Source organism: Bufo gargarizans, chromosome 7 (genome assembly GCF_014858855.1).
Source record: "Bufo gargarizans isolate SCDJY-AF-19 chromosome 7, ASM1485885v1, whole genome shotgun sequence".
Classification (NCBI taxonomy): domain Eukaryota; kingdom Metazoa; phylum Chordata; class Amphibia; order Anura; family Bufonidae; genus Bufo; species Bufo gargarizans.
The window spans coordinates 19,537,832-19,561,798 of record NC_058086.1 but is presented as its reverse complement, the minus strand read 5'-3'; the positions used below and the strand labels follow the sequence as shown (position 1 = coordinate 19,561,798).

The 23,967-nt window shown below is 43.0% G+C and overlaps 1 protein-coding gene across 3 annotated transcripts in view; it reads left to right on the top strand.

The window, feature by feature from the left end:
* The window catches only part of PBRM1 (polybromo 1), an 83,922-nt gene that overhangs the window by 12,365 nt on the left and 47,590 nt on the right, over nt 1–23,967 (top strand). For all 3 annotated transcript variants that reach the window (XM_044302084.1, XM_044302082.1, XM_044302083.1), the window contains exons 4-12: nt 1,322–1,469; nt 2,286–2,423; nt 5,260–5,376; nt 7,778–7,846; nt 8,231–8,329; nt 8,500–8,585; nt 9,632–9,723; nt 10,502–10,724; nt 11,818–11,959. In XM_044302084.1, coding sequence (XP_044158019.1) covers nt 1,322–1,469; nt 2,286–2,423; nt 5,260–5,376; nt 7,778–7,846; nt 8,231–8,329; nt 8,500–8,585; nt 9,632–9,723; nt 10,502–10,724; nt 11,818–11,959 — 1,114 coding nt within the window. The remainder of the gene's footprint in view (nt 1–1,321; nt 1,470–2,285; nt 2,424–5,259; nt 5,377–7,777; nt 7,847–8,230; nt 8,330–8,499; nt 8,586–9,631; nt 9,724–10,501; nt 10,725–11,817; nt 11,960–23,967) is intronic.

Genomic DNA, 23,967 nt, shown 5'->3' with positions numbered 1-23,967 from the left:
GGGTGTATGGCAATGTAAAAAGTTTTTTATTTTTTCAGTATTAAAGCACAACAAGACTTACATATACAGTGGTCCCTCAAGTTACAATATTAATTGGTTCCAGGACAACCATTGTATGTTAAAGAGGACCTTTCACTAGTTTAATAACTAACTCTATCTGTGGGCAGAGCGGCGCCCAGGGTTCCCCCTGCACTTACTAGTATGTCTGGGCGCCGCTCCGTTCACCCGGTATAGGCTCCGGTGTCTGCAGCTCCCTCTGTTGTACTGGACGGATTTTTTGTATTAGGCCTGTCCCTTGCTTCAGCGCTGGCCAATCGCAGCGCACAGCTCATAGCCTGGGCGCCGCTCTGCCCACTGATATAGTTAGTTTTTAGTTTTTAAACTAGTGAAAGGTCCTCTTTTAAAACCATTGTAAGTTGAGTATTTGGTTCCAAAGCCCCAAAATGTCATCCAAGATAAGAGAAAATGAAGTTTTAAGAAAAATAAGCAGATAACTAAGGCCCCATGCACACGGCCGTTGTTCACGGCCGTGTGCGGGCCGTGGAACCGCGGCCTGGATCCCTCCTGAGAGCAGGAGCGCACGGCGTCACTGGTTGCTATGACGCCGTGCGCTCCCTGCTGCCGGCACAGTACAGTAATACACTGGTATAGATCATACCAGTGTATTACTGTACTGTGCCGGCAGCAGGGAGCGCACGGCGTCATAGCAACCAGTGACGCCGTGCGCTCTTGCTCTCAGGAGGGATCCAGGCCGCGGTTCCACGGCCCGCACACGGCCGTGAACAACGGCCGTGTGCATGGGGCCTAAGACAGATAAAACAAGTCCTTACATGTAACAGTCAGGAATAGCTGATAACTAGCAACTAATAGAGCTATTTTACCAGAGAAGTGACCTTGACTGGTTGGGTCTGAGTCTGAGACATTGTATGTTTCAACTTACGATGGGTCAGAAAAGACCATTGTATGTTGAAAATATTGTATCTTGAGGAAGCACTGTATGTGGTATGGTTGTAATCGTATCAAGAATTAAGGGCTCAGGTCAGTTTTTCCGCATAAAGAACTCAGAAAACTCTGGTGTAATTGCGTTTTTTTTCCAATTCCACCTCATTTTTTATTTTTTTCCTGCTTTCCACTACATTGTATGCTTTATTAAATAGTGGCATTAAAAAGTACTATTTATCCCGCAAAAAACAAGCCCTCTTACGGCTATGTGAACAGAAAAGTAAAAAAAAAGTTATGGCTGTGGGAAAACATGAAAGAAAAACAAACGAAAAAGCCTCCAGTATCCAAGGGGTTAAATGAAATGTAATGTCGCCAACAGGAACCAGCCAGATTATTATAACATCATTTCCCAACCCATTGACTTGATGAAAATCCAGCAGAAGCTGAAGATGGACGAGTATGAGGATGTCAGCCTGCTGACTGCAGACTTCCAGTTACTCTTTCAGAATGCAAAAACGTATTATAAGGTGAGGTCCTAATATTTCTTACTTCCTTGCTTTGAAAATGTCAGTTTGGATGAATGAATAGTGGTGAAACTTAAAGGGGTTTTCCGGGTTAAAGATATTGATGACCTATCCTTAACATAGGTGTTCGGTGTCTGATTGGTGGGGGTCTGACACATGGCACCTGAATGAGACCCCTGCTTTTGACACCTCTCTGTGTTCGTTCTGATGCTGGGGGCTGCTCTGATCAATGGGGGTTTGAAACTCAGTGAGTCTTTAGTATCTGTAACTTGGAGATTGTCCTTATAGCAAATCAATTTGGGGTGTGGGTGTCACTGCTGAGACGCTTACAGATCTTGGTCCCTGATCTGGTTATTTCTGTCACAGTACAGGATTGTCTGTGTCACAGCCTGACCCCGCAGATGTCACTGCATGCAGGACTACCATCAAAGGCAGCACATTCGTTAATGGGCTTTTGATCGTTATTACAGCCCTGATGCTTGCCAAGGCTAAATTCGTCTGTACTTTGCATCCCTGGCATGCAGCAGGACTGTACTGCGCATGTGCGGATTACTTTAGCAACAACACAGGAAACAAGGATTGGACAACGATTGGAATGGGGGGGGGGGGGGGCGACGTTGAAATCGGGAGAACAGAGCACATCTGACGATTGACTTGAATTAAAGGGAATGTGTCATCAGAAAATGGCCTATTGTTTAAATCACATTTTTATGTTTAACACATTTTTAATGAATTTTTTGGTGGTTATTTTAAATTTTCCATGTCAGTATCTGTATTTGAACAAAAACCTTATTTTTTATTTTATTTTTGTCCTGCTAGTCTGATACTTCAGAATACAAAGCAGCATGTAAGTTGTGGGACCTTTACCTGCGCACACGTAATGAGTTTGTCCAGAAGGGTGAATGTGAAGATGATGAGGATGACGAAGAGGATACACAGGACACTCCAGAAGTAGAGGTTAGTTGTCAAGGGGTTTCAGTTCCATCTATTTAAAGTAATTGTATAAGATGAGATGCTCTTCTTCTCTACCCCATCATGTGGTGTTTTGCATTTTAGCTCAATTGAAAGGGGAGTTCCAGTAGGGAGAAGATTGGTGGGGGTCCTACCGCTGGGACCCCCACCGGTCAAGAGAACGGGAATCGCGTATCCCTCGTGCCCCCGAAAATGAATGGAGTGGCAGGTCAGACATGCACACTGGGGCTGCATTTATCACTTTGGGGTTCGGGAAATAGCCAAGCGCTGTACTCGCCATTCTCAGCAACTCCCTTAGAGTGCAGCGACAGAGCACATGTATGTTTGCCTCTCCACTCCAGCAAGGGAACACAGGCCCATCCTCTTGTGATCGGACACCTATCCCTTAACTGTCAATAGGGGATAAGTTGTTGTAATGGGGTAACCCTAATGGCCAAAAATTCCTAAACACACATTATAAGGTAAAATAAAGCAGCTTACTAATAGATTCTAATTTTTCAAAGCGATCAGATTGTATCTCCCCATTGTCTGCATGGTGCTAGCGAGGTCTCCGAAGGGGTTGGCTGTCTGGCTCGGGTCATTAGCTGGGTGCTCTGCACACTATTGAAAATAAGTCAGGTTGTTTAGTGCAAATTCACATGAGACGACCTTTGCTGAAGTTTTTATAATTAATTTTCTGTGGCCTTATTCTCTGCGGACTAGATTTGCTTCATTTTATGTGCTCCTACCACTTCCTATGAGATCTTGCTATTGATATGCCCTTTTATTTAACAGCATCTGAAAAGTTTCATAGTAGTCATAACTGCAGGAAGCCAGGGTTTTATCTTTGAACTCTGTATTTGCCACGGATTTAGAATTTTATGACAGAATCTCAAGCCTGTGTAGAAGAAAAAAATTTAAAAGGGAAGATTTACTAATCCTGTCTAATAGACAAATTTAAGATTTCACATCCTAAACATCTGCTTGATTTATAACTGTGGCTAAAGCCCCTATTAGACCACGAGGTTATTGGTAAATCTTCACAAACAACACACATAGAAATGCTCGTTTGTGATGATTGGCTTCCATAAACTATCATCCGGTGAACGAGCATTCCTCCAGTATTCTTGGCTTGTGTAATCAGGCCAGTGCAAACGAGTGCCGATAAGTGTGTTCCCATTCATCAAAACCCACACTGCCCATACATCGGGCAGTGTAATCACACCTTGACATTGGATGATTAATCTGATGCATCTTTAGGCCTCATGCACACAACCTTTCCGTTTTTTGCAGCCCGCAAACCGCGGATCCGCAAAAAACGGAAGCTGCAATTTGCGGAACGGGCGGCCCATTGTTAGAAATGCCTATTCTTGTCCACAAAACGGACAAGAATAGGACATGTTCTATTTTTTTTTGCGGGGCCACGGAACGGATCAACAGATGCGGACAGCACACTGAGTGCTGTCCGCATCTTTTGCGGCCCCATTAAAGTGAATGGGTCTGCATCCGAGCCGCAAAAACAGCGGCTCGGATCCGGACCCAAACAACGGCCGTGTGCATGAGGCCTTAGACTGTCTAGTGTAAGTTTATATCAACTACTGCATGACATACTTGCAATAGAATTTTGTGCCAAAATTTGGGCACAAAATGGTGCAACTTAAGCCATGATAATTTTCCTTTTCCAATTGCCAAACACCTTTTCCCACAAAGTCACACCTGTGTGATCCACAAATCTGGCCTTTAAAGGGGTTCTCTGGGAATTAAGAAAATGAAAATACTTAAATATTTTCATTGCAGACTGCAAAACAGATTCGGTCGTGTGCATGTAGCCTAAGTGAGCACTGCTGTAAAACACCATACAGAGCGCTGACTTACTGCCTAAAACCTCACTGGTATAGACTGGGCTGTTTACTAGCGCGGCTGGTCGCCATTGTTGCTCTTTGTAGCAGCTGATACGTAGCTGAGGTGTATACAAGTGTTGGAAAACCACCTGGTTGATGCGATGTTAGTGTATCCTTACACTTTATAGGGAGTAATAGGATCGAAGGGAATATTTATAGGCATACCTCTGATTAAGGGTCCATTCACACGTCCGTAATGTTTTTGCGGATCCGCAAAACACAGACACCTGCAATGTGCGACCGCACATCACAGACACTAAAATAGAAAATGCCTTTTCTGGTCCGCAATTGCGGACAAGAATAGGACATGTTCTATTTTTTCCGGAACGGAATTGCGGATCCCGAAAGAACTGATGCGGATCCTGATAATGCGGATTTGCATTCGTTCCAGCCCTATTGAAAGTGAATGGGTCTGCAAATTGCGGAACGAATGCGGACCCAAATTGCGGACGTGTGAATGGACCCTCTATAATCCGCAATAAAGTTGTTTTTTGTTTTATTTTAAAGTTCGTTACCAGCCTACAAAGTATTGACTCGTGGGGGGGGGGGGGGGGGGGCTGATTACAAATGCACGCCACTATTCAGATTTTTATTTATAAAAAAATTTGAAAACTATGTATCATTTTATTTTGACTTTACACATACTTGCTACTGTGTGTTGGTCTATTACATAAACTACCAATAAATACATTTAAGTTTGTGGGTGTAATGTGGAAAAGTTCAAGGGGGATGAATACTTTTTCACTGTATTTTTAAAATAAAATGCACTACATTTTGGCACAAATCGCTGAATTCAGGCGCAGCCACAATAGTAAATGTGGGCCACTGTTATTTATGGATGCACACTCTCTTTTAAGGTTCCATTTTTGTGTTGTTGTTTTTTTGTTATTTTTAATTAAAAAATGTACACGATTGTTTTTTTCTTTTTTTTTCTTTCTTAGACTTCACAGAAATACTTAAAGCCAATCTTGGAACAGCTGCTGGAATCTTTAACCACTGCTGCGGATCCGAATGGCAGACTGATAAGTGAACTCTTTCAGAAAGTCCCTTCTAAAGTGGTAAGTGATTACGGTAGCTATAAATAAGAATATTCCCTGCCCAGATTGATAGGGTTCAAGAAAAGGACGCCTAGATATTTTGGTTATTTTATCCTTTAATTCATAATATTTAATCCGTAGAATTGACATGTGAAATGCTAAATTAGAATTTAGTTTCCTTTGATAAATATCCCTAACGAAAAATTTTGAAGGTGTAAAATACTAGCAGTACAGCCGTTTCATGAGGTCAAGACAGGCTGCTGTAAGACTTACACTATAAGGCCCCTTTCACACGGGCGAGTATTCCGCGCAGGTGCAATGCGTGAGGTGAACGCATTGCACCTGCACTGAATCCGGACCAATTCATTTCAATGGGGCTGTGCACACGAGCTGTAATTTTCATGCAACGCAGGCCCCATAGAAGAGAATGGGACCGCGTGAAAATCGCAAGCATCCGCAAGCAAGTGCAGATGTGGTGCGATTTTCACGCATGGTTGCTAGGAGATGATCGGGCTGGGGACCCGATCTGTATTATTTTCCCTTATAACATGCTTATGAGGGAAAATAATAGCATTCTGAATACAGAATGCAAAGTAAAATAGTGAGGGAGGGGTTAAAAATAAAAAAATTTAACTCACAGAGTCCACTTAATCTCGTAGTTGCGGATCTCTGTCTTCTGTAATGTTGAGCTGCCGGCTAAGGACCTGTGGTGACGTCACATCACATGATCCAATCACATGGTCCCTCACCATGGTGATGAACTATGTGATTGGACCATGTGATGAGCACAGTGACGTCATCAAAGGTCCTATTCCTGTGCACAGCAAAGAAGACAGAAGAGATGTCGGCTGCGTGATCAAGTGGATTAAGGTGAGTTAAAAAAAAAAAATTTTTTAACCCCTCCAGCCCTATTTTACTATGCATTCTGTGCATAACCATGTTATAAGGGAAAATAATACAATCTACAGAACACCGATCCCAAGGGTATCAAACATGCCGATTTTTCTCAGGCGCGTGCAAAACGCATTACAATGTTTTACACTCGCACGGAAAAATCGTGCATTTTCCCGCAACGCACCCGCATCTTATCTGGGCAAAAAACATGACGCCCGCGTGAAAGAGGCCTAAGGGTACCTGGAAACCTGCACACAAAAAAAAAACGCACATAAATCCTTCACGATTCATCCCAGTTTTAGTGCGTTTATTTTGGCATGGATTTTCATGCAGATTTTCTATTTATGTTAACAACCTATTGAAATCTTTGGGAAAAACCATTATACAGAAGCTGCAGAATCTTGCAAACAATTGACATGCTGCCGATTTCAAAATCCACACAGGCCAATTTCCTAATCTTAGAAAAAAGCAAAGTTTATATGAGATTTGTCTAAACTGATAACCTTTGCTGGTACTGTACCGCTGCTGCCCTTTTTCCCGCACTAAATCCACACAGAAAAACTGTGTGTAATCCGCACCTTGTGCAGGTACCCTGAGGCATATACGGCACCTTCACAAGGGTTGATCATTGAACAAACTTTAAACAGGAGATGTGCTGCCGACAGTGTCATGTATGACACGATATTCGCTAGGTGAAAACGCAGAGAGGTCTGCCTCCTACGGACACCAAGCTAAATACTGATATGCTCTCTCCTGGCTGGAGGGGGTATAGCCTGCAGTGGAGGAGTTAACAGTTCTAGCCTAGTGTTGCCTCCTAGTGGCAGCAGCAAGCTATACCCACGGTCCTGTGTCCCCCAATGATAACGAGCGGGAAAATATAACGTGAAAAAAAACTGACGTATGAAAACGCAGCAGAACTTCCATATATAGCAGATGAGCAAGGTTAAAAGCGCTTAAAAATGAAGAATCCCGATCCATGGTTGCGCAAGTTAACAAAATTGTTTATAGGGGTTTGCCTCTGTCCTTGTGGGCAATAGGAACCCCCAAGCATATCGCCGCAGACTCTCCACTTCTAAATGCAGGGGAACATTTAGGGCTCATGCAAACAAACATTTTCTTTCCTTGTCCATTCCATTTTTATTTTATTTTTTGCGGACTGTATGCAGAACCATTAATTTCCCTATGTCCGTTCTGCAAAAAAATAGAACGTCCCATTATGGGCTGCATTACGGACAAGTATAGGACTGTTCTATTAGGGGCCAGCTGTCCCGTACCGCAAAATACGGAATGCACGTGGACGTTATCCGTATTTTTTGCTAATCCGTTTTTTGCGGACTGCAAAATACATACGGTCCTGTGCATGAGCCCTTAATCACTTGGCTGCCCACACCAGTTTTGCAGGGACTATAAACCCCTTTAAAATAGTCATAGGTAGCATTTTAAAAGGCAGTTGTTGATGGTATTACTGACATTTTAGAGTTGCATTGAACCTTAATAATTTACATTGGTGTTCTGCTGTATTTTCCAGCATTACCCAGACTACTACGCCATAATAAAAGATCCGATTGATCTGAAAACAATTGCCCAAAGGATTCAGGTATGTAAGCTGACTATATTGCAGATTGATACCAGTGAAAGGGGTTTTCTGGATGTTAACCTATTCTGAGTATTTTAATCAATATCATACAGCCAGCACTCCTGCTGATCAGCTGTACAGTGCTCATTGGATAGTGGCTGTGCTTGGTATTGCAGCTCATCCCCATTCACTTGAATTGGATGGAGCTGCCCCTAGGCACTGGCCTAGGGTGAGGCTGCAGCGCTCACTGGAGTACGGCCAGGTGTCGGACTTCTGCCAATCTGATACGGATATCCTCTCGACGATGGGCTACCAGTATAAAAATCTCTGACAACCTCTTTTACTTTTTATACATCTTGGGGCTTATTCTAAAGGAAAATCACATGTTCTATCTGTCATTTACAGTCTGGTCATTACAAAAACTTAAATGCAATGGCCAAGGATATTGATCTACTAGCAAAGAATGCCAAGACCTATAACGAACCAGGTTCCCAGGTGTTCAAGGTGAGTGAATGACGGCTTTCATTTCGCTTTTTAGATTTTTTTTCACTAATACAAGGACACCTTATACATCTCATGTTCATTATGCATTATCTATAGTTATGATTTTACACGTATCGCTTTCATTAATTTTGCCCTTATGTTGTGGTTTATGTTTCTGTTATTTTTCTTAGGATGCCAACACAATCAAGAAACTGTTTGCACTTAAAAAGTCTGAACTGGACTGCACTGAGTACTCCAAATCAAGTCTCCGCAGCAGGTAAGAACCCAAGAGCTAGGCCTCATTCACACATACATGGACCACGGTCCGTGAAAACCCAGCTTGCCGTTCTGAGTGCATGGCGTCACTGGTTGCTATGCGCTTCGTGCCGCCGTACAGTAATACACTCTTATAGATCATACGAGTGTATTACTGTACAACAGCGGCACGAAGCACACGGCGTCATAGCAACCAATGACGCCGTGCACTCAGCAGGACGGGTTTTCATGGACCGTCGTCCAAGTATGTGCGAATGAGGCCTTATTCAGTATATAAAAAGATATCGGTCCATCAAGTGTGGTCTTTGTAGGAGGGGACATGGATGAAAGGGATGAGTGGTTAATTCATAGTTTCCCTTTCATAGTCCCCACTGTTGCCTGTGGAACATAAAGGAAGTAACACGTTTTGCAGACACCTTAATATATCTTTTAGGTGTCATGCACATGACCGTATCAGTTTTTTTTGCAGGCCGCATACCACAGATCCACAAAACATGGGCACTGGCCATGTGGGCTCCTCACTTTACTGTTCCGCACGTCCCACACTATTGTAGAAATGCCTATTCTTGTCCAAAATATTTTTTTGGGGGGGGGGGGGTCGCGGGATGGACATAGACTTGCGGACAGTAGACAGTGTGCTGTCTGCATCTTTTTCAGCCACATAGAAATGAATGGATGCAGGCAAAAAATATGGTTGTGTGCATGGGGCCTTATGCTGTGATATGTTTGGGTCTTTCACCCACTGCTGAGTGTGTACCGACACTGGTATGAATCAGCAGCCCAGGGATAGCTGAGAAATACACATGCCCTGTGCTAGTGATGTGAGCCATTCATAGTGCAGCTCCTAACAATGAGGCTGCGTGCTGCCATTCTCATCTAGTGGTTATGTTGTGAATAGTTCATAGCAGCTATTATTTTATTATAATGCATTCCATAGTGGAGCTGCACTTTATGTCCTTGTGAGGCGTCCTTTGCTTCCAATGAAATGTCCTGATAGACAGTTAGTTGATCTACCTCTAGTAACAAGTTGCACGTCTAACTTTTTAGGAACAAGAGGCCAGCACAAGGGGATCGATTATCTGCCATCACAATGGCCCTCCAGTACGGCTCAGAGAGTGAGGACGATGCTTCTCTAAACGGTAAGCAATAAAAACTATTATGAACAAAAGGGTAGAAGGCATGTGTGAAGGGGTTCCAACGCTTGGATGAGACCTTGTGACTGTGACGTTGCATCCATCAGTCACATGGTCTTTGTGCAGCTGGGACTGAAGTGCAATATCAGGCACAGCCGGCCCACAAGCACTGTGCATAAAGGGGTTGTTTTACCCTTGGGGTGCTTTTTTGTTTTAAAAACCTGACTGCATGGATGGACCTGTGGTGAGCATACTTACCTGGTCCCCGCCACTGGATTCCATCTCCATCGCTTGGGCACCAAAGGTCGCAGGTCTCTCCACATCATCATCCCGTTTGATGCAGGCTGAATCACCGCAGCAGTGACACATCACATGACACACTGTTGACATGTTCCCACTGCAGCCATTTATTGGCTGTGGTGGTTACGTGACCTGCGACAAACAGGATGACGCTGAAGAGAAACCTGGGACCTGCATCCTCCATGGGGGTGTGATAGAGCTAGAATCCAGCTGTGGGGACCAGGACAGTGTGCTCACCACTGCGGGTCAGGTCACGCAGTAGCGTCTTGGTGGAAAAAAGGAACAACCCATTTAATATACAATGAAGAGACCACAGCGCTCATCCAAGCACAACATGGCAAACGGCTGAGGAGTTAGGTTTTCATGAGTCGAACCCTCACTGATGTGGAGGTCTATCTTGGGAAATCGTTATCTAGGTCCTGGACAACCCCTTTTGATTGTAAATCTAATGATAGTAACAACTTGGTATCTTTTGTCTGTGTAGCAGCATCATCCATCCGCTATGAGGAAGGAGAGTCAGAAGGAGAAAGCATCACCTCATTCATGGATATATCCAGCCCATTATATCAGCTTTATGAGACCGTTCGATCTTGTCGAAATAACCAGGGTCAACTGATTGCTGAACCGTTCTTCCACCTCCCGTCAAAGAAGAAGTATCCAGATTATTACCAGCAAATCAAGAACCCCATAGCTCTACAGCAGATTAGGTAAATCCTCTTCATGTGGTCATTGATGACAATATCTGCCTGACTAAATTCATGTAACTAAATAGACGCTCCTCAATTTTATGAATATCCGCTGCATTGCTCCTCTGTACATTCTCTATGGGACTGCCAATTGTAGCTGAGCGCTGTACTTGGCAGGCCAGTGGAAGGGGATAGTTTGTGGTAAACAAATTACCCCATCTACCTTTTTATATAAACCAGTGTCTCCTTATGGCATACATTATTGTACATTTTCTTAGCAGACCGCTGAATACGTCATGAAATGCACTTTAAACGGGTTGTTTCACTTCAACAAATGGCATTTATCATGTAGAGAAAGTTACTACAAGGCACTAACTAATGTACTGTGATTGTCCATATTGCCTCCTTTGCTGGCTGTAAGCTTTTTTCCATCTCATTATACACTGGTCATATCCAGGGGTTACGACCACCCTGCAATCCAGCAGTGGTGGTCATGCTTGCACAGTATAGGAAAAATCTCATTTCTGTGTGCACTCCCACGGTCTCAGCTGCCAGAGAGGTCAGCACTTTTTCCTATACTGTGCAAGCATGACCACCGCTGCTGGATTAAAGGGTGGTCGTAATCATGGAAACGAGCAGTGTATAATGTGATGGAAGTATAGGAGGCAATATGGACAATCACAGTACATTAGTAAGTGCCTTGTATTAACTTTCTCTACATGATAAATGCCATTGGCTTTAGTTAGACAACCCCTTTAAATCCCCTCAATGCTTCTCTCGAGTTATGCTTGGGAAACAGGACAAGTGTATTATTATTTTGCCCCAGCAGAACTCTACAGCTGTGTGAGCGGATTAATAGCAGCAGCTTCTCCCCCTACTCCAATGGGCCACATCTTGGTTGGCTCTGATTCCATCTGGTTAACCCCCTCAGGTGCCTTCATTGCTGACTGCCGCACATAAGTAGTTTTACAGAGGCCCATTGGTGCCCACGATCAGAGGGTACAGGTGGGTTGCCCTGGAAGCCACAGTGACCTGATTTTTAATATGTGTTTTAGGTATTCCAAATGTCTGACCTGTGTGTTTTTTTTTTTTTGTTTTTTTTTCTTTTCTCCAGAACAAAACTAAAGAACCAAGACTATGATAATCTGGATCATCTGGAGGCAGATTTAAATTTGATGTTTGAGAATGCAAAGCGCTATAATGTCCCAAATTCAGCAATTTACAAGCGGGTCTTTAAACTGCAGCAGCTAATGCAGGTAAGTTCCCCAACAATGCCACGTATTTCTTAATTCGGTAGTTGAAGGAATTAAGAAGGGTCTGATGAGCAGCATCTGAGGCTGTTGAAGCTGCTTGTACTTGTAGAGATCTGTGCCGAGGGACGGAGGACTGCGCTGCACACCGTTTTACTGACCTATATTTGAAACTGATGTTCAAACGCTCTTCACCTGTCTGTGCTGCACTGCCAAAATCCTCCATCACGAATTTGGGCAATCTGCTTTAGGCCTCATGCACACGACCGTTTACGCTATTTCTTTTCATTATTAGTTACTTGGTCTTATTTCTTTATTTCATGTTGTAAAGGGGAGATCTATAATGGGAAATGAAAGGGTTTTATGCATTTTATAAACGTCAAGTGAAACGCAAGGTAATTCTGCTACTAAGATGGCTAAAATGGAGCTCTCCTTATTACCAGTGTAAAGCTGAGGCTCCACGGCACTCTTGCCTGCAACACCTCTTGCGTGACTAGCGATCACTGTAGCAGTGGAGCGACTGAACTGAATAGGGTCACAAGTTACCGCTACCCCAGAATTGTGAAAAGTACAGCAGTCCTTGATTTCTTCTGAGACTGGGATGGCAGCTGCAGGATCTTGTGAGTCACGATGTGACCCTATTTAGTTCATTGGCAACACAGTGATTGTTGGACACACTATATATGTGTCATAGACAAGATGGCTACATGCACACAACCGTATGTTTTTGCGGTCCGCAAATTGCAGATCTGCTTAAAAAAAAATAAAAGATGACATCCTTATGCCATCCATTTTTTTTTTTATATTTTTTTGCGGATCCATTGTAATAATGCCTAAAACGGACAAGTACAGGACATGTTAATTTTTTTTGCGGAGCTACGGAACGGACATACTGATGCGGAGAACACACTGTGTTCTGTCCGCATTTTTTGCGGACCCGTTGAAATGAATGGGTCTGTATCCTATCCGCAAAAAAAAAAACTGAACGGACACGGAAACAAACAACGTTCGTGTGCATGTAGCCTTATTTGCAGGGGCAGACTGAACAGGACGCCTGTGAATTTCAGCTTCAGCCAATAGCTACAAAGCTGGAAATGATGGCAAAGAAGGGGTGTCATTTTGGTAACTTTCTTGTCCATCCGTTTTATTTCCAGTGGTGATAAGGATATAGTGTATAACATGCAGAATGAAATGGGTTGTCTGGGTTCAGAGCTGAATTTGGACATATCCCCATCTTCACCCCTCTGCCCTCCCCTCCCCTGATATGAGCATTGGAGTACCGGGCTCTCCATGGGTACTACTAGACGGAGGCTTCTGCCTAGCAGTGAGCCCGGTGACGTCACTGGCACTAAATGGGCAGGCTTTAGCACTGCCCTAGCCTGTAAAACAGCTAGGGCAGCACTAAAACCCACCCATCAGAGCCAGTGACATAATCGTGGCGGAAACCTCCGCCTAGTAGTGTGCAAATGTAAACAAAAAAGCCCTTGACCTGCTCTGTGCAGCATTTATACATTTACATATATACTGCCATACATTTCATGCTCCGATGCTCGTATTAAATGGGCTGGAGGGGTAAAGATGGGGATAACCCCTTTAACATCCCTGATGTCAAATGACCCCAGTTGTTTAAATTTAGTAATTATGAGAGTTTATCTGAGCTTTCACAAGTTCATGTACTGCTCTCCTTGTATAATGTATTTTATGCCCAAACTGCTGCCGGTATTTGGTTATTGTGGGGCAGCCTTGTCTGTGAGTGGTGTGGCTCCTTATGAGTGTTGACGTCATTAAAGGGGTTTTCCAGGATAAGGAAAACGTAGCTGCTTTCTTCCTAAAACAGCACCTCACCTGTCCACAGGTTGTGCATTATATTGCAACTTGGCTCCATTCACTTCAGTGGAGCTCAGCTGCAATACCGCACACAGCCTATGGACAGCAGTGGGGCTGTTTTAGTAAAAAAGCAGCCATGTTTTTATTTTTTTTTATCCTGGACAACCCCTTTAAAAAAAAAAAAGCTGGAAGTGATGTTAGTGATCTTAGTGTTGTATTATGCTTTCTTAAAGGGACTCTGTCACCAGTTTCTAACCCCCACTTTTAAAACTATTGTTCTGTCCATGGAGCCCTTGTGATTACTAAGGTGTTGTTATAAGCTAAATCTGCTGGCTCGTTTTGATAAAAAAAACTTTTATCTAACCTGTCAGTCATGTACATAAGGTGCCCAGGGCGTTTCTCATGGTCTGAAGATGCCGCCGCCGCCGTTGGTGCCCAGCTCCTCCTCTGCTCTGATCAGCGCCGCCTGAATGTCAAGAAATACGCCTCCGGCTCTCACTCAGTCCCCCCTCCTTCTTTTCTAAGATCCCGCGCGTGCGCACAGGCCTGTGCCTGATGCGCCCGTGCGGACTTTTAGATTCAGCCTCATTGAGCGAAGTGCGCATGCGCGCGCACTTCGCTCAATTTCCTCATAAGACGAACACTGCCGCCAGCCAGTCAGAGCCTGCCAACAGCTGTCCGGAGCCGCACGTCTGCCCACGTCTGTGCGCACGCGCGGGATCTCATAAAAGAAGGAGGGGGGAGTGAGGGAGAGCCGGAGGCGTATTTCTTGATATTCAGGCGGCGCTGACCAGAGCAGAGGAGGAGCTGGGCACCAACGGCGGCGGCATCTTCAGACCATGAGAAACGCCCTGGGCACCTTATGTACATGACTGACAGGTTAGATAAAAGGTTTTTTTATCAAAACGAGCCAGCAGATTTAGCTTATAACAACACCTTAGTAATCACAAGGGCTCCATGGACAGAACAATAGTTTTAAAAGTGGGGGTTAGAAACTGGTGACAGAGTCCCTTTAAGATGGAGATCTCATGGGCAATACATTTATTAGAAACAAGATAATTAAAAATTAGGTAGGGTCCACAATGGACCAAGCAAGTGTGCATGCTGGGAGTTGTAGTTTCACCACAGCTGGAGTGCTGAAGGTTGCGGATCCCTGATCTATGGGGTTATGTGCCCACTAGTATACAAAGATGTGTCTCCTACAGATAGCAAAAGTAAATGGCTGCATAAAGTACCTTGTGGACCCATCCAAATTTCTGCCCACACGTAAATATTGGCTTTTGGATTTATTTTTTAGCACACTATATGACGACCATATAACTGGTTTAATCGACTTCTATTGTCATATTATATAACAGCCATATAATAGGTTGACTCTGTTTCCTGAGTGTTGCAGGAAAACGCGTTGGCACTAACTAGTGGGCCACATGTATTGCGGTTATGTGATTCCTTATGGATCGTTTGAGATTTACTACATATAGGTCCCATGTCATCTATATATATATATCTATATATATATCTATATATATATCTATATATATATGTGTGTGTGTGTGTGATCTGTATTACTTTATCTGGGACTTATGGACCCTTGTGCTTTGGCTCTACCTGGCTTACTGTGTATTATAACAGTGTGCAGGCATCTGGGCTACATCTGCATTTGTGATTTATATACCATCATACCTAAACCTCTCGATTTATACAATTTTTTTTTGGATGACTGATTTTAATTTGGTGGTTTCCATCCCTGGTCAGGGTCATCTAGGAGGTTCCTGATATGGGATCACCCTTATTGTGGCCAATAGTAGTCGTGACAGCCAGAGGGTCTAACAAAGGCTCCCAAGCCTTCCATGAGCAGATGTCTATGAGGCTGTGTCAAAGGGACAGTTTATTAGACGGGCAAGAAAGCTTTTGTATACTGACTATACTAAAGCATGACTCATCCCGCAAGCAACAAGGCCACATACTGCCATATTGAAAGGGGGAAAAAAAAAAAAAAAAAAGTTATGGCTCCTGAACAATTGTTTTTTTTTTTTTTTTCTTGACGTGAGCCATCATTGTACAAAAGTATTAAACCAGGGAAAGATTATACATATTTGGTATTGCCATATTCATACTGACCCACAGAATAAAGGTGTAACACTTCATTTCTGCCACTAGGTGAAAGGCATTCATTTAAAAACCCAGGGAACCATGGTGGAATTGCGTTGTTTGCCATTATCCCAAAATGAGTTATTAAAAGTTAATCAATAAGTTATATATCCCCTAAAGTAGTGCTATACAAAAAATGCTACTTATTTCACAAAAGACAAACTATCACATGGCTTCAACGGAAAATTTAAAGTTATAGTTTTCTTAATTTAGCTACATAAAAACTAAAAAATCTACTAAAACAGGCTTGGTAATGAAGGGGTGTAAACCTTCCGGTACTGGACTGGTCAGAGGGACACTTCTGTCAGAAAGGGGCATTTAAAAATAAAATAAAATGCAATATTCATAGAAAACGGTTTCATTTTAGCAGTACTATGCCATTGAAAGTTAAATACACAATCAAATACAAAAAGTCAGCAGATAAAGATATAAAATTACTATATAGATATATTGTTAGTTTACTGTTGCTGCGAGGTAAGATGTTATCTGTTAGTATAATAGTAGATTAGTAGAATTGGGATAACTGATAGCTGTTTTGTTCTGTTGTTGGGCCTAGATAAAGATGCCCACACAGAATTGTACTGATTAGTGTGATGCTTTATTTAAAGGGAATATGTCGTCAGAAAATGACCTAGTGTTTAGGTCACTTTTTAAAGAATTTTTGATGCTATTTTAAATTTTCCATGTCAATATCTATATTTAAAACAAAAAGCATAAAATCCTGCAGTTTCTCACTGGCCACTAAGCCTAATAATAGATGCCACGTTTTGGTCTGCACAGATCACTTTATTGCAGTTATCATTATAGGCAGGATTAGAATAATATATATATCACCTGTGTACAGATAATACAGGATCCACCATTTGGAATAGGTGATTTTCAAAGCTCATCTATTTCATGCACAGGTCACAGAGCATGCCCAGAAAACTCCCCCATAGAAGTCAATGAGGGCTGACATAAAGCAAGATAGGCACCCCGCATATTCAGGTTCAGGAAATAGAATTAAAATAATCTGAAAATAAAAACAGATTAGATAAAAAGGGCGTGTGACTATCTGGTTTAGGGCTGCAACGAGTACAAGATTAAAGACACACAAAAAATCCTCGATGCAAATTTTTTGCATCGAGGATTCGCTTTTGTCATGTGACCATGGAGCGGGAGTAAAGCGCTTGCTATTATTCCCGCTCCGTGGTCTCCCACTGGCCCTCAGTGCGCTCGGAATACTCGCCTTTTCAGCAGGGGGCCTCCAGACACTCCACAGCATGTCCATGGTCCTGCCCTGTGTGACGTCAGACGCAGAGCAGCGTGGAACAATGTAGTGTCGGCAGTGCTCCTGCTGGAAATGTAAGTTGGTGACACTGAGGGGGTGGGGGTGCGACTAAGGCCGGGTGCCCAGAGTGCACAGTGTCATAGGAACCAGTGACGCTGTGCACTCCGGGTGTCAGGAGGAGGGCAGGCTGGGCTTTCCCGGACCGTACGTTCGTGGTTTTACTGAAGTGTGGCCTGGCCTTAGGGGAGAGATCGCACAAGGGGAGCAGAGACGATGGCACAAGGGGGAGTGGAGCTGATGGCACTGGGTGGGGAGAGCTGAAGGCATTGGTGGAACGGAGCTGATGGCACTGGGGGAAACTGATTCACTTGGGCTGATCGCACAGGGGGGAAAGAAGGGTGTTGGGGACTGATGGCAGGGGGTCTGATGAGTTTTTACAAAGGAAAACAGTCTATTAAAGGGAACCTGTCATCAACTGTATGCTGACCTCACTGAGGGCACCATAGATTAGTGACAGAAATGCTGATATTAGCCGCGTGTCACTCATGAGCTAAAAGTAAGTGGTTGCTGAGAACCAGCATCATAATCATTGCAGCCCAGGCCTGGAAAAGAGTCCCGGCTGCCTGAGAAGAGTCCTGGTTATTCATGAATTCCTGCTCTCCTGCCCACCTGCTGATGACTGACAGTTTTCTACCTAGTTTTCTCCCTTTCTCTCTAGGAGAGAACTGCCAATCATCAGCAGATGGGCGAGAGAGCAGGAGATTATGAATAACCAGGACTCTTCTCAGGTAGATTTGACTCTTGTCAAGCCCTGGGCTGCAATGATTATGATGCTGGTTCTCAGCAACCACTTACTTTTAGCTCATGAGTGACATCACCGCTGACATCAGCATTTCTGTCACTATTTTATACTGCCCTCAGTACAGTCAGCATAAAGTTGATGACAGGTTCCCTTTAATTCATTTTTTCTTATTAGAGTACTTGATTAATCGTAAAAATAATCGATAGAATCAGGGCTGTGGAGTCGGAGTCAATTTTGGGTACCTGGAGTCGGAGTCGGCAAAAAATGAACCGACTCCGACTCCTACTAAATTTAAATTGGAATAAAAAATAAAAAAAAGCAAGTTTAAATGTCCGAATTCATAAACAGTTATAATTAATGACTTCTCTACTGTAAGAATAAAGGCCAATGCATGCCTCACGTAACCGCAAAACAAACGCGTTCAGTGATGTGAAGAAGCATGCTTTTCATATGCTTCACTATATGGCACGCAATGCACAATTAGGAGTGGCAATACATATACTTTCCATTGTGTTGTGTTCTGATGTTACAGGGAACACAATGCCCATGGTTTACCTCGCCTCTCACTGATAAGGGATTAAGTAAATATGTGTTTTGCAGGACTAGAGACACTTGTATAAGTGAAGGGAATGGAGGGTCAATAGTTCAAGACTGAAGCTGTAAATTATTGGAAAAACTGCTGTCATTCAGCTAAGGCCCCATGCACATGGCCGTGTGCGGGCCGTGGAACCGCGGCCTGGATCCCTCCTGAGAGCAGGAGCGCACGGCGTCACTGGTTGCTATGACGCCGTGCGCTCCCTGCTGCCGGCACAGTACAGTAATACACTGGTATAGATCGTACCAGTGTATTACTGTACTGTGCCGGCAGCAGGGAGCGCACGGCGTCATAGCAACCAGTGATGCCGTGCGCTCCTGCTCTCAGGAGAGATCCAGGCCGCGGTTCCACGGTCCGCACACGGCCGTGAAACACGGCCGTGTGCATGGGGCCTAAGGCTATAAAACGTGTAAACTCAGAATGTTATCTTAAACTTTAAACATGACTATGGGATTCTTCTAGGGAAATCATGTTTTAAAATAAATGTCCCTTCCTGGATCCTCCCACTGCCCTATCTTCAGCAGAAGATCAGCACACAAAGGAGAAGGTAGCAGCTTCTGCCCAACTACCTCTCTGTGCTAGAAGAGCTTAGAAGAACTTCTTTCTTTCCTTCAAGGAATGTATAAAATACATTTGCATATTAAATACAGAGGAGTCTGAGTCGGAAGTACAAAAAACTGAGGAGTCGGAGCATTTATCTACCGACTCCACAGCCCTGGGTAGAACACTCGATTGCTAAAATAATCATTAGCTGCAGCCCTAATCTGGTTTTCATTGTCAGATAAAAATTTTGGGGACACATTTGCTTTAGATCACAACCCCCTGCACCCCTTCCCTCTTCCTCTCAGGATAGCTGTTTGCCATCCTAAAAGTTTAAATAAAGGAGGAAGTTGAGAGACAGGACATGAAGTAGAATACATGGAGTTACTTAAATTAAAGATTATATCCAGAAAACCATCCTCCTGGTACCTATTTACATATCGGCTGTTAATATGTGATGAAACAAATGATGGTAGTGTCGCTTTTTCTTTTTTAGGGTTATATGTGGAATATGTGCCATCATTTACATGTATTTTTAGTATTTAAAATGTACTTATAGAAGTGTCAAGCGCTTGGCTGAAACTGATTTTGCTAAAACGCACTCCAGATACCCTTGTTTGCTACTTGGTGTATATTTTTCAGTCATTTACCCCTTTAGGACCTTGCAATATTTCATATTTGCATTTTCATTTCTTACTCTGTTGCCTTCCCAATGCCATAACGTTTTTATTTTGCCATTCACGTAGGCGTTTGAGGGCTTGTTTTTTAGGATGTAATGGGAATCTGAAAAAAAAATAAAAAAAATTCAAATGCGGTGAAGCTGGAAAAATAATAATTCTGCAACAGTTTTATCTGTTTCTTTTTTATGGCATTCCCTATGCAGTAAAACAGACCTTATACCCCAATTCTTTGGGTCACTACGATTACCTCAATACCACATTTATATAGTTGTTTTTTTTTCGTGTTTTAATACATAAATTTTTATTTTTTTAAAAGAACAGATCTTTTGCCTCACCATATTCTGACCCCCATAACTTTTTTATGGTAACAACATCTACCGAGTTGTGCGAGGGCTCATTTAGTTTTATTGATACCTTTTTGGAGTGTGTATGACTTTTTGATCATGTTTTATTCAATTTACTGTATGTATTGCTTTATAAGAGGCACCTAGGAGAATCAAATAGTTTTCATTAGACCTCAAATCCCCAATCTTCATCAGACCCCCATATCGGACCTCAGATCAGTCTCAAAATAAACTAATTAACCTCTCTGATATTCACATCCAACTGCTCTTTTTGCACTCAAGAATAGGCATTTCTAACATTGGCGAAATGTGCGGTCCACAAAAATGGATACTGTCGTGTGAATAGGCCCTTAGAACCAGCCCTGTTGATCCAGAGCTCACCCCATTCATTGCCTCAATTGCTCTGCTAGATGTATTTCACACTAGCAGCCTGTGGGCCGGTCTTTTTTTTTGTTTTCAGGCGGCGTGTTCTTTCTGCTGCAGCTCTTTCTCTGTAACTATTAGAGCTTCTAACAGAAGAATCTGCTGGTTGCAGTTGACGGATGGAACAAGCATGTGCATCCACCTCCACCAGTGATGTTACGTAGGTAGACCGGGAAATAAGAAAGGAACAAGCAGCAGGTGGTGCTATATAGATGATAGAGTTTATTGAATAACTCGGTGGCTATGCTAAATTTTTAATTACATGCAATCACAAAAGCATTCCAATCCCCGTATTCACACTGCTACTGGAGCTAATAAAACCCCTGGTCAAAACTGATGACAGCCTCCCTGTTCCTAAAAAAAAAAAAAATGGAAAAAAAAATATTGTTGAATGATTAATGGTTGCAGACACTTTTTAGGATATATATATATATATATATATATATATATATATATATATATATATATATATATATATATATATATATTTTTTTAAAGAAATCTCATCTGTATGCTGTGAAAAAAAAATCGGCAGCTTAAATTGACCCGCCGTGCCCATTTTAAATTCAATGCTGCTGAATTCGACCGAGGATTTCACTCTTTGAAATGTGTAGGGTGAAATCTGCTGTGAAAGTTCGCCTCATCTGGGCCTACCCTAAGTACCCTTTTCCTAATTATTGTGAGATTTTAGATCTCCTAAGTGACCTTTCTCATGTAACAGGGCTTTAAGCAGAGACTGACCATGCGTGCAGTCAGCTGAATGTGTTTTATGGCCGGTCATGGTCAAGTCACTGTGCATGTAATCTACCATTAGAGCTTCTTACTAGGCTACTTGTTACGTCCATAGGAAAAGCAAAAAACAAAATCATCTATCCGGGCAACGTATCAGAAAACCGCAGCAGATCCAAAAGTAATGTGGGAACAATTCACACTCTGCTCAATGCGTTTTAGTAGACCGCGTGTGTTTCAAGGTACTCCAAATCGGAGTATCCACTTCTGCACGTATGTTTCTTCCTCCACTAATTCCTATGGCATACCAAAATCACACTGATAGTGAAGTACTGCTACTGTCGATCGCAAGCCCACCTGATATTATACTCACAGGCGCACAATAGTATGCAGGCACTTCAAACAGGCGCTATAGAAGCGAGTACATCAAGGTCCTCCTTCCCGATGGAAATCCTATAAGGAGTTCGCTACAATAGTGAAGCACCGTCTCCAATGTGTGTAACAACAAGTATTTATTAAGGATGTTCTAAACATTTTAAGGATGTGCACAATTGTGATCCCTCCACTCTTACCTTCATAGCTATCGAAAAGGTCAGGAGGTCATGGAGGGGAGGGAATCACATTATGAATATGTCAAGACAAGAATCTCGCAGAATATTTGCGTTTGAGACTCTTATACCCAAGGGACACAATGCAGAGATGGAACTGTTTGGATTCTTGTAATGGGGGGGCTGTCTGGCAGTGACATGTGGTCCAAGTCTGACTGTTAATCAGCACTTGGACCTCCTCTCGCCGACAGATCGCCCCTCCCACTCCAACACTTCCACCTCTTCCCAAGCTCTTGACTCGCCTTGATTTTGGTATTCTATAGGAATCAGTGGAGGAAGAAAGATTCCTGTGGAGACTGTTTTACCCATACGTGCAGAAGTGAATACTTGTTAAGTCCAGTTTGCTCAAATAACAACTTGCCATTCACTTAAAGGGGATCTCCAGGCATTGAAAATTGATGACCTATCCTCAGGATAGGTCATCAATATCAGATCGGCGGGGGTCCGTCACCTGAAACCCCGGCCAATCAGCTGCTATGTCTATGGCAAAGCAGTAGCAAGCAGGAAGAGAGAAGGGAGACGGCACGTGCGCATGTCGTCTACTCATACAGCGGGGTGCAAGGAGTCAGGCCCCCACGATCTGATATTGGTGAACCATCCTGAGGATAGGTCATCAATTTTAAAAGCACGGGGAACTTCCCCTGATCTAGCATCTGCATACATAGCCTCATTGGCCTTATTATTCTTCCCGCTTACACACTTCCATAGCCTTCTCATTTTTAAAGGTTTCCTTGCTTGGGCCACACAGATTTGGCTGCATCCTTCTGGTCATCCTGCTCCACTCATGTGGTGGACAACCTTGCTGTCATTCACCTCATCATTTGGCCTCTCCCAGTTGTCCACTACATCCGCTTATAAAGTGGATCGTATAGAACCATCTACAAAAAATACCACACCCATATTTTAAGTTGCTACTAGTGTTGAGCGAATCGAGCTTCGGATCAAAGATCCAAAGTCGATTTGTTCAAACACTTCGGTTTTTATGCTGTTTCCGTACAGCATCGAAATGGATTGCTTCCATGTAGGCGAAATTCCTTTCAGCCGAAGTCGCGTGACACTTTGAATGAATTTGGTAATCATTTCTACAGGTTTAAAAACATTTTAAAATTGCAATCCGAAGTCTGGTACCAAACCCGACTTCGGATTTCAATTTTTTTTTTTTTAAGATGCAGAAATTAATACTGAATTCATTCACCGAAGTTTCACACAACGTCAACTGAAACGAAGTTTGGCTCCACAGAACCAATATATTTTAATGCTGTACGGAGACGGCATTAAAATCCAAAGTTTTTGGACCAATGATCCGAAGCTCGATTCGCTCAAGATTAGTGGCTACATAACTCACCATGCAGTTATGTCTCAAGCAGATATGTAAATGATTAAATGGGTTATCCGAGTTATATAAATGTATGCTAAGAGCTATTGTATTACTATAATAAACACTTTTGTAAATCACTTACCTTATTGATTTTGCGCTGTTTCGCCACTGCCGATTTGGGTCATGTGACCCCCGACGTCATCAACCCTGCTCAGGCGCTGAAGTCTCGTTTACAAGCTTCTCCCTGCTTGAGGGAGTCACCCGGCTCTGTAAACAAGACGTCGGAGCCTTTGGTGCCTGCCCCTCTCTCGCTTTCCTCACACAGCCTCGGCGACTGTAAGCGTTCGCATGAGCGATCCTTACCAGAGCCGTGGTGATAGATTGATTCGGCAGCAGGGTATGTGTCTGGCTCCTTTCCTCACTTCCATGGATCAGTTTACCCGTTTTCCCCCCGCATCTGAGGATTGTTATTAGAGCCCTGGCCCCCTCAACAAGTCCACATTACACTCCTGATACCACCTCCTAGAGACAAAAAGTAAATAATTGTCCATCATATAGATCTAGCTGTATCTAAGTTTGAACTGTATCCAAGATATATATCTATAATATAGATATAGCTTAGATACAGAAATCGCTTAGATACAGATAATTTAATGTTTTTAAATAAAAATGTGACTGGAAGATCTGCCTGTGTGAGCTAGAAGATGATTATGTGACTATTTTTTTA